Consider the following 11,859-nt stretch of genomic DNA (forward strand, 5'->3'; position numbering starts at 1 on the left):
TTAGTTCAATCAATCTGTGAAACAGACCTTGCTGCTGTAACACATCATCTTTATTTCTTGGGACATGCTTGTTATTTTTTCATCAAGCCCCCCCTCATCCTCCCTGGCTCTGATTCAGTGCTTTATTGCAAGGTTGTTACCCGGCGTCGTCATAGTAGTCACTGTGGGTTGCTGGGCTCAGTCCATTTGAAAGATTATTTTGGGGACTTGAGGTGTTGTGGTTTTCTTCCTATCCCCTTGTTCTGTCTCTTCACACTGTAAATACCTTACCACCTCATGTTGCTGTCATGGCACAAACCATGTGACCGTGGTCTGGCCGATTCTTTGCGTGCGTATGCTGCCCTGATTTTCCTTTAGCATTGTTTTGTATGCAAGCTGTTGCTTTCGGTATGAATTCAAGTAGACCACACCTGTACCAGGGACTGAGTTGAACTTGCTTAGTTGAGGAAGTTTGGCTGCTATATGCTGTAGCCTACATGCAGACATGCCGTCACCTGCTGGATGAGTCAGGTGCTTTACAACCTTTTCACTCATAATGTCATAACTCTGAACAGGCCATCCCTGGAGGTTAGAGTGTAGAGTGGTGTTGTTGAGGGAGAACACAGCCTTAGCGTTGTACACAGCTGTGTCTGCTTTGTGCACAGCATACCCCATGTGATGGTTGATAGGGTCTGCATCTGAACTTGCTATGCAATCAGGAGGAGAGAAGCTGTCATAGAAATATTATGACTTTATTAATGTAATTCTTTATGGTTATGGTACCTATCACCGTCATGCACTAATAGTACCGTGGGCCTGTAAGAGTTGGTGGCTGGCAGACAGTCGTGTGGAGTCCTATTGTTTTTCCACTTGAGCAGAGCACCAGTCTCCTGGTAAAGTCATTTCCTTGGGAGGTATGCTGCAGGGGCTCGGGATAGTGCTCACTGTACCCTGAGTAATCTCTAGCTGTGTCCATTACGCGCGCGCACACACATTGACAGAATGTGACGTACACCAACTAACTCCGTCTCATGTAGTTTGTCATGAACTATTTTTTTTGCATATGTGGAGGAATGGGATCATAATCAAAAACCAAAATCTAACTATCTGTTTGTGTTTGGATGGAATCAGAACGTGGAGGGTAAGGAGGAGCTGGTTTACCTGCTGACGTTAATGGAAGGTAGGACACTCTGTCTAACCCGATCTTTATTTGTGGTCACTTCCATTTACGTGTCAATATCAGGCAGATATAGCTTTTTCTAGTCTATGGACAATCGAAAATCAGTAGCAGCAGCAAGCTCCAACAGAAGGGTGCAGTATTGAGAAACTGATTAATTGACAGTGGCCAAAAATGTAACTCCTGTTGCAAATATTAGTTCAGTTTAAATTACTAATAACAAAGCTTGTGTCGACGTGCCCGGACATACATGCAATAAGCAAGCTAGCTAGCTAAGCAGATAGCAATGTGACCTGCAAAGATTACACTAACTAACCCTTTCATCTGTGGTGTTAGCGAGATAAACACGATGCTAAGATATCAGATGGGAGCTAATAGCCAACGTAGCTAGCTAGCCCTAGCTGGTTATAATTTTGAACATGCACCATTTTCGGCAACAAGCCATCTGACTTGCGGTGTAACCAGAGTTTCTAAACCTCCTTTGGTGTAACGTTAGCTATTTACTGGTGTACTGATCTGACCATCTGCAATCGTGTCCGTAAATTGACACTTGATAGTCAGATTAGATGATATGTCGTAATAGGGAAAGAAGGAAGTTGGCAATAGGTTTAGCTACCTAACGATCTTCCTGCATGTTTATGGACCAAGAAACCTGTATATCATCGTGTGTGTGCGCGTTCTCACTTCTCAAACTATGGACAGAACGTGCATTGTCGTTAAATCGTTTTCCTACCCTCGCTCTCCTTGTGAGATGTGAACATTTTTGGCTTGGTAGCAGAAGTCATCGCCATTGAGCTCGTTACCAAAGTAGCAATAAACAGCAGCCAGCAAGTGATATGAGCGGTGGAGAGAGATGGAATGGAGTTACAGCCTCGCTCTATCCAATTGTAGGATAATTTCTTGACACATACAGTGGGGCAAAAAAGTATTTAGTCAGCCACCAATTGTGCAAGTTCTCCCACTTAAAAAGATGAGAGAGGCCTGTAATTTTCATCATAGGTACACTTCAACTATGACAGACAAAATGAGGGGTAAAAAAATCCAGAAAATCACATTGTATGATTTTTTTAGGAATTTATTTGCAAATTATGGTGGAAAATAAGTATTTGGTCACCTACAAACAAGCAAGATTTCTGGCTCTCACAGACCTGTAACTTCTTTAAGAGGCTCCTCTGTCCTCTTAAAGAAGCCAATGAAGTTGTTTTCATTTTTTTTGTCCTGGCAGCTGAGTTTAAAAAAAAAAAAAAGAAGAAGAAGAAAAGTGATACATTTTCTCATCAAAATTTTCAAATATAATGATATTGAATATTGGTCTAAAATATCGGTCTCCTTGACCCTCAAATCGGTATTGGCATCGGTCCAAAAATGTGATCGTTCTCTAATGTCAACAATCATTAACTCAACCAAAAGAGTTTCTCTGTTGGTTTACTGCGTGAAAAGACAGAGGACAATAAAGCAGAAGTGAGAAGCATTGGTTCTTGTTGTTATTGGAGGCATAAGACCTCTCCTTCTCTGTTCTCCATTCCCCCCCTAGGTTGTCATGAGTACAGGACCCTGACATGTGCTCAGCATTTAAGCTCTGGAGGGCCTGAAATGGCAAAAGAAGCCATTTTATTGGAGGAGAAATGATTTCCATCCAGGCAGCTGAGTAAGCTGTGTGAATGAGAATGGAGCAGCAGTAGGGGCCTGGCCGCTCAGGCAGACCTGGTCACAGTCAATGCTCCAGCAAATACTTTTTAGCTCCTTGTTTTTTTTCTTCTCTCTCTTTCGCTCTTTCTCTCTCCGCTTGTCTGTGTTGGTGTGAAACGGTTGCGAACATCTCATTTGGCATGCTTTGCCTAGCCACAGGATGTACTTCTGGAATGGTTGTCAATTCAGTATCTGATGTTGATTTTATAGATCCCACAGGGTACGGATACTTACATGTTCATGATTAGTTTTTACATGAACAACACATCTTTGTCCCTGAGTCAAAGGAAGGTAAAGTCATGGTATTAGTCATAGTATTAGACCATGATCTGTGCTCACATTTTCTGAGAATGGGTTTCATGTATGGTTTAACAGGCCCATGAAATTGACTGCAGCTTGCACATTCTTTTTGTCCTCCCTCCCTCCCTCCCTCCCTCCCTGTGTGCATATGGACTCAGTCTGTGAAGCGTCAGTGAGGAGGGATCCGTTGGGACGACATGCGTATTGTTCTCTCACAGAGGAAGTGTGTTGGCTGGAGTCCACCAGTCAGTCTCTGTGGGTCTGTCTAGGTCCTAAGCCAATCCTGAACACAGCCTCGCTCCCAGGCAGGGAACAAGCCATGGGAGAGATTGAGACACCCCTTCCCCTCTCTCTCTACTTTTCTTCTTCTCTCCCTTTCTCCCCCTCTCCCCCAGCACAGCTCAGACATGAGGAGAGGAGACGACACCGGAGCTCTCTTCAGACAGTCCACTTTAGGGTGAAACTGGAATCCATCCCTCTTTCTCTTTTCCTCTATCCCCCTCTCTTTCCCTCTATATTATCCCCCTCTTTCCCTCGGTATCCCAGAACACAGCATGGGAGTTACTCACCTCACCTGACTCAGGTCTGGGCTGTGTATAGATCTTTGGTGGGGATGATACTGACAGTTTTGCACCATCTATTCTCAGCCTCCAAACAAGCTCTGAAGTAGGAAGGTTAGCCCTCAGGTGAAATCAAAAGCTCATCACTATGCTGAGTCTGACTGACTTTGGTATAGGTCCACTGTTCCCTCCTAGACCTACCTAGCTGTACTGTACAGTAGGGTTGGGCAGTATCCAGATGTTCTTACTGTCCTTCTCTCAAATCGGGATTTACATAATTAGCGGCTTAGTACACAAGGGGGTGTCTGAAAGCCGCGCATAGAAGCCCATTGGGCGTCTACCAGAATGCTAAGAAAATTAGCACAAGTATTAACTCATTTCCATGGATGGGGCTAGCTAAATATTCAAACGAAAATAAACAAATTGCAAAGACAGGCAATCAAGCTCATAAAGTTATACATATATAGGTAGGAGGAACCAAATGTAATTTTTGGTGAGTTCACATTCTTTTGTAAAATGTCCAAGAGATATTGTGCAAATGAAGAAGGTTTTGACACATGCTTGGCTGAAGGAAAAACTCTTCTGTTGTCATCTGATGGCAATGAAGCTATTTTCTGCCAAAATGTGTTGCATTAATGTATTTTCTGTGAAGGAAAACTATAGTTGCACGTCCCTGATCACGCTAATGAAGCACAAAAACACTTGCCTTTTAATTTAAAACATGACCCCTGTCAATACACAGCTGGACTAACCTGCTCCTGCTTTCTCCCGTTGTGCTATTTACAAACAAACACGTGACTGGCGCAACTGTTCTGGGGTACTATGGTAACCTTCATAATATAAAATAAAAAATGTGACGTGTAGGGCTGACCCCATTTAGTCAACTGGTCGATTGTTTGTTGGTCGACCGAGATTTCATTAGTTGGGCAGTAGCTAAACATTTAAATATAAATGGATAGTGATCGCTCTTCGCAGTTCTGAAACACATCAGTGCACTGTTGAATTGGCACCTTTTCATAGACCATGTTGCTTTGTGAATAATAACAAAGTTAACCACCATATTGGTGTTGAGAACAGTGAGCGGAGGCAGCAGCGGAGTTAAGAGACGAGAAAACAGCCCTTGCCTTCATTGTTAAGAAGAAAGACGTTAGGAGGAAACCTTAACTTAAATAGCCTAACTGTTAAATGTGCCTGGCTTTATAAATCATCCATATTTACCTACAGAAATAAGACAGATCCTGCTTCTGTTGCCTGTTTTGAGTATTTGTTTAGTAGCCTACAGGATTCCGTGAACACCAAGCCTCACGCAACCACAATATCTAATATACAATTTTACGGATTTGGCTGTTTTTAATCTTTGCTATGCTGGAATAAAGGCTTTACAGTCTCTGGTATTATGTATAATTTATTTAGTGTTTACACTGTTCCAAATTGTCATTTATAATAATAATAACCCTCCCTTTTCTCGTTATTATTATTATCATTATAATAATAAGTATAACCACCATTGAGCTGTAGGCCTAAGAGCGTGTCCTGTTTAGTCTTAATGCCTATATTTCAATACTTATAGAGGCTACTGAATCAATCAATCATTCATTCGTTTGTCATCATACAGCATACGAGTCATTCATGATTTGAAATGCAATCAAGCATTTTCCTTTTAAAATAAAATAACAAAGCGACTCTTGAATAATTATTGTAAACAATAAATCATTCCGTTTCAGAAATTGCATTCACGAATGTATGCGACTGTTTTAAGTCTTTGCTGTAATAAAGGTTTTAGCATTTTTATTTTTTACAGCTCTCTTGTATGCTTAATTTATTTGTTGTTCACGTTGTTCTAATCGTTCAGGAAAATGATATTGTAATCCAACAGCCCCAGTTTGGTACACATAATATGCACGCAGCACTTGCTCCTTGCCTTTTCCTGATCTTCCAGTATTTTCCACAACTAGTCAAATTTATTCCACACATCTGACTTCCCCTTTACCCCCTGAGCAACCAGTAAACATTCCCCCGTTGTCAAGTTTATTTGTCATGTTCTCTGCGTGAAGAGTTTGTTATAACCAATTTATTGTTTTGATCATGCTATAGGTCAGCATGTGATGCATACATGTGTCACGTAAAGAGAGCAAGGGTTGAGGGAATAGGGATTTTTTCCCCCTAAACAAATTAAAGATTTCCGTAGCAGAAGTGTTCAGTCAGTAATGGCTTTAATTATGTTGCAGCTTCAACAACGTGGACAGCGCGATAAACACTTGATGTTCTGTGGTGGTCACTGCAGCAGGAAGGAGAGACAATGGGGGCTAGTCACAGTCAGTGGCTGTCATTTTTTTAGCGCAGCGCGTCTGAGCCCAGCCCTGCACAGTCAAATCAATTGCGGTTGTACTCCCTCTAGTTATTTGTCTTAATTATTTCATAAATCTGCGCTTAAAGCATCAGACAAGCTTAGTGCATATATTTGATTTGACTTAAAACACACAGGATGTGTCTATATATGGATAAATATACTTTAAAACATTTCAGCCAAGAGGGTCACATGAGAGGTTGTCAGCTGTGTTGACTGTGGTGTGTTTTCAACATTTTCCTCTCAGCCCAGCACTGTTATAAGGCATCTCTCAAAATGATACAACGTTGACCTTGCATGGATATTCATCTCAGGCTGCTTAAACCATATAAAATATACTGTAAAGCCTGTTCTGCCTTAAAGGGACATTTAAAAATAAAAAAATCCACTTCATATTCATCATCTCCAGCAGCACCCCAAAATCAACATATGTCAGAATGGCGCAGTTCTATGTTTTATAGTCAAAAATATAGAGAAAGATGACTTTCCAATGACTACATATTTGTAGGCAATTCATATGCAATGCGTACTCACAATTGGTCAAAATCACACTATGCACACTGATGTCATTGGAAACACTTATCTACCTATATATTTTTGACTACAAAACATAGAAACGCGCCATGTTCACACATGTTGATGTTGGGGTGCTGCTGGAGATGATGAATATGAAGTTTAGAAGTTGTAAAGTTTCCGTTTAACTCTCGAGATGATAGGTTACTGGTTCTTCTCTTAGACACCTTGGAATTCTCATCGGTAGACGTATGGAGTGTCTATTCTGTATGCCTGTGCTATGTGTCTGTGTGCCTGTGCTGTGTGTCTGTGTGCTGTGTGCCTGTGCTGTGTGTCTGTAGCTTTCCTATCAGTTGACATATACTCTTGATAGTACCCAGTGTGATCATTGAGGAAGTACAGCCTAGCACAGGAAGTAGTGACTCAACATGTGCTTGTTATTCAATGTCAGACGACTGGGTTCTCATTCATGCCTCATTTAATTTAATCCATCATATGCATGCCACTGTAAGCACTCATATAGTCAATCTCCCTCCAACGCTAATGTCTCTCTTTCTCCCTCTTCTCTCCATCTCTCTCTCAGGACCAGTTTGAAAACCTTGACAAGCATACTCAATGGGGGATCGACTTCTTAGACAGGTATGCAAAGTTTGTCAAGGAAAGGCTGGAGATTGAACAGACCTATGCAAAACAGTTAAGGTAAGAATGTGGCTTTTATCCTTCAGTGCCATAGAACTGTTTTTGAGGTGTTTTGCCTATACTTTACATCATTAATTGAATGAGTATTCTGTGTAGAATACGGTATACTGTGTTATAGGTGTAGACGTATATTTGACATGGATGCATTAGTACTGTATATTAACCTTCAATATGCTAATCATCTAATATCAATGTTGAATTACTGGTAATGAAATAATGACTAGGATAATTATCAAATGATGTGATTGGATCCTGCCTTTTGATGAGTATCTAAAAGTGTCTGGTACAGACCGACCACTCAGCCTGAACAATAGGGCCAGCTCAGCCCAATCTGACATTGTATTAATAGATTTTTGGAGGGCCACAAATCAATATAATAGATATCTAGGAGGTGGCTACTGGCCAGTCTCTTTACAGTAGAGGAGTAGGCAGATGCCAACGCCCCTCCAATGCTAACGCTGGAGTTTGTTACAGATCTATACCCATTTATACGCTGTTGGATTGCACCCTCAAGACTGTATCCTCCCTGACATCCATGTTATCACCTTTGGAGCAAATCTACCAAGGAGAAAAACCCCTAACAAAGAGTTCTAAAACGACGAGTTCTTTAGTTTAGAGTGAGACCACTGGTTTGACAAGATTAGGTTGGGAATGGGAAGATGGCTAGGTTGGTAAACTATGGGTGACCGTTCACTGAACCTGCCCACACACACACACACACACACACACACACACACACACACACACACACACACACACACACACGGCGCATATGACGTCACTGTGACATGATGGGGTTCAACTTCACACCTCTGCTTCCATCTTAATCGTCCCCTCTACTCTGAGCTGTTGCCATGGCTGAGAGAGCATGAAGTTCACTCTCCTTTCTTCTCACGTGGCCGCTTTTATTACACTGATTTGTTTTACCAATGTAATAAATGCCATCTGGGAAAAAGGTTGTGTCAATGCTAACACATTTCATTTTATGTGTTTTTCTGTACTTGTTTGTGAATAACTGGTGCCTCATATCGGATGCCATATAGGCACATTCTAGCCCACATAAAATGCAACCTTCCGTAAGTATCTCTGTTAGTAAGATTTAGAAACAGTGCTGTCCCCCTGGAGCTGTGGTCCCCCAGGAGCTGTGGTCATAACGTAGAGGCTCCAGCTGTGGCCTCTGCACCCCCCCCCCCCCCCCCCCCCTTTGGGTGTTGCCTAGTTACAGCACCAATATGCTGAAGATTATTTTATTTTAAGGAGATGCGTCTGAATGACGACTGAACTGGGGATGTTTAGTCACGGCGTGTGTAACCCAGTGAATATCCAGCTATGAATCATGGGCGGAAGAAGAGCTTTGTGACTTCGCCCTCATGCATTCTTAAAGCATGAGCGTTACACTCTACTACCATTTTCAGCACTCCTCTCTTCCGTTTCTGTGAATGTATTTCTCCCCAGTCCCTGACTCCCTGGACAGTCTGTGTTCAGGTATTGTTCTGTGTCACCCTTAGTGGCACCAGGCCAGCCTGATGTTTATCAGTCTGTGTGTGTGGGGAGCCACTCCCCTGCCTCCCAGGACTGGGAAACCGAGTGTTGTTTGGTGGATGCACCTTCATTAGTTGGGCTTAGTGGGGACTGATTGGAGGAGGGGGCAGGGCGGCGGCAAGTTCTGAAAACCTCTCTGTATTCCTCCTCTATTCATCCCTAAAGAGCGAGTGGAACCGGAGCGCTGCCTGTACTACATGCCTGAAGAGCACCACATCACAGCTCCACACTACAGGAGCCCCTCTCCAGAGGGACTACTTTATCAAAGACAACCATGTCTTTTGTGTTGCTCCTCCTACATGTGTTCTGTAACGAACAACCGAGGAGAGCGCAGGAATATCACACAGTACCAGGTTATCTGTGTCGGTCTGACCTACTTTTATCTCTCTCTGAGGAGTGTCTGACTGAGAGAAACTGAGCTATCTCAGCCAATCATTTTATCATATTCACATACAGAAGGAAATACTGAAATAAAGAAAGGGCTGTAATTTTGGTTAATGTGCTCCTGTCTTGGGGAGTAACAAAGGCAGCTGTCTGTTCTGTCTCACTCTTATCTGTCTCTGACCATATGTCTCCTCTCTCCTCACAGGAACCTGGTTAAGAAGTACTGTCCCAAGCGCTCCAAAGATGATGAACCTAGGCGAGTAGATTAGACCCATTTGTATTAAATGGTTAACAACCTGTGAACGGTATCAGCTTTATGCCACACACACTGGGCCTTTCCACTAGAACGGTCACCACAAACACGGACTGCCATGGCAACCCAGCACTTTTTAAATGTTTAATTGCTTCCATAGAATAGAGTAACAGAGTTAGCAAGTCCTACAGCTGTGTAGGATATCTGGCTCTGACGTACGGTCACAGTGCTTGGCCACTCCACGGTGACATTATTGGCTGCTATCGCACAGGAATGATATCAAAGGTCTGTGAGTGAGGGAGAGACTGAGGGAAGGAAGGAAGGAGGGAGAGAGAGAGTGAGGGAAGGAAGGAGGGCAAGAGTGAGGGAAGGAGAGAGAGAGAGACTGAGGGAGGGAGGGAGAGACCTGAGAGAGGGAAGGAGGGAGAGACCTGAGAGAGGGAGAGCTGGCTCCCTTTAGCCTCAGCTTCACAGCACTGATATTTACAGTGGACATATTTAAGACAAGCCATGGTTGGGACACCACCCTCCTGAATTTTCTGAAACTCTTCCCCTAATGAATTAAATTATCCCTACATAATTTGGCCCAGTGTCCTAACCCTGGTGCGGAAACAGGACAGGGAGAGCACGAGGGAGGGAGTGAAGGAGGCCCTCTAAAGGATGCATAACATAAACGTCCCTTTTTCAGAACCATGTATTTCAAAGATAATTCATAAAAATACAAATAACTTCACAGATCTTCATTGTAAAGGGTTTTAACACTGTATCCCATGCTTGTTCAATGAACCATAAACAATTAATAAACATCCACCTGTGGAACGGTCATAAGACACTAACAGCTTACAGATGGTAGGCAATTAAGGTCACAGTTATGAAAACTTAGGACACTAAACAGGCCTTTCTACTGATTGTAAAAAATACCAAAAGAAAGATGCCCAGGGTCCCTGCTCATCTGCGTGAACGTGCCTTAGGCATGCTGCAAGGAGGCATGAGGACTGCAGATGTGGCCAAGGCAATAAATTGCATTATCCGTACTGTGAGACGCCTAAGACAGCGCTACAGGGAGACAAGGCGGACAGCGGATCATCCTCGCAGTGGCAGACCACGTGTAACAACACCTGCACAGGATCGGTACGTCCGAACATCACACCTGCGGGGCAGGTACAGGATGGCAACAACAACTGCCCGAGTTACACCAGGAACGCACAATCCCTCCATCAGTGCTCAGACTGTCCGCAATAGGCTGAGAGAGGCTGGACTGAGGACTTGTAGGTCTGTTGTCTGGTGAGGACCTGCCTTACATCACCGGCAACTGCGTTGCCCATGGGCACAAACCTACCGTCACGGGGTGATGGTCAGATTCGTGTTTATCGTCAAAGGAATGAGCGTTACACAGAGGCCTGTACTCTGGAGATGGATTGATTTGGAGGTGGAGGGTCCGTCATGGTCTGGGGCGGTGTGTTACAGCATCATCGGACTGAGCTTGTTGTCATTGCAGTCAATCTCAATGCTGTGCGTTACAGGGAAGACATTCTCCTCCCTCATGTGGTACCCTTCTTGCAGGCTCATCCTGACATGACCCTCCAGGATGACAATGTCACCAGCCATACTGCTCATTCTGTGAGTGATTTCCTGCAAGACAGGAATGTCAGTGCTCTGCCACGGCCAGCGAAGCCCGGATCTCAATCCCATTGAGCACGTCTGAGACCTGTTGGATCGGAGGGTGAGGGCTAGGGCCATTCCCCCCCAGAAATGTCCGGGAACTTGCAGGTGCCTTGGTGGATGAGTGGGGTAACATCTCACAGCAAGAACTGGCAAATCTGGTGCAGTCCATGAGGAGGAGATGCACTGCAATACTTAATGCAGCTGGTGGCCACACCAGATACGGGCTTACATTTGATTTTGACCCCCCCCCCTTTTTGTTCAGGGACACATTATTCCATTCCTGATAGTCACATGTCAGTGGAACTTGTTCAGTTTATGTCTCAGTTGTTGAATCTTGTTATGTTCATACAAATATTTACACATGTTAAGTTTGCTGAAATGAAACCCAGTTGACAGTGAGAGGACGTTTCTTTTTTTGCTGAGTTTATGTCCCTATCCCTCCTTCCTTGGTCCTTCCTCAGTGGATGCGTGTGTGCAGTGTTGGAAGAAGTACAGAATTTTAATACTTGCGTAAAAGTAAAATACCTAAATGGAAAATGACTAAGTTAATGTCACCCAGAAAAATTCTACTTGAGTAAAATATAGATTGTAAAAGTATAAAGTATTTCCAATTCCTTATATTAAGCAAACCAGATGTCACCACTTTTTATTTTTTATTTACGCATGGCCAGGGGCGCTCTACAACATTCAGATGTAATTTACAAACGAATCCTGTGTGTGTAGTGAGTCCGCTAGATCAGAGGCAGTAGGG

General features: G+C 43.4%; 1 protein-coding gene across 3 annotated transcripts in view; it reads left to right on the plus strand.

Moving 5' to 3' along the window:
* The window catches only part of LOC129855261 (formin-binding protein 1-like), a 75,508-nt gene that overhangs the window by 50,160 nt on the left and 13,489 nt on the right, over window positions 1–11,859 (plus strand). For all 3 annotated transcript variants that reach the window (XM_055922724.1, XM_055922722.1, XM_055922723.1), the window contains exons 2-3: window positions 7,149–7,264; window positions 9,396–9,446. In XM_055922724.1, the coding sequence (XP_055778699.1) occupies window positions 7,149–7,264; window positions 9,396–9,446 (167 nt within the window). The remainder of the gene's footprint in view (window positions 1–7,148; window positions 7,265–9,395; window positions 9,447–11,859) is intronic.

This window comes from Salvelinus fontinalis, chromosome 5 (genome assembly GCF_029448725.1).
Source record: "Salvelinus fontinalis isolate EN_2023a chromosome 5, ASM2944872v1, whole genome shotgun sequence".
NCBI lineage: Eukaryota > Metazoa > Chordata > Actinopteri > Salmoniformes > Salmonidae > Salvelinus > Salvelinus fontinalis.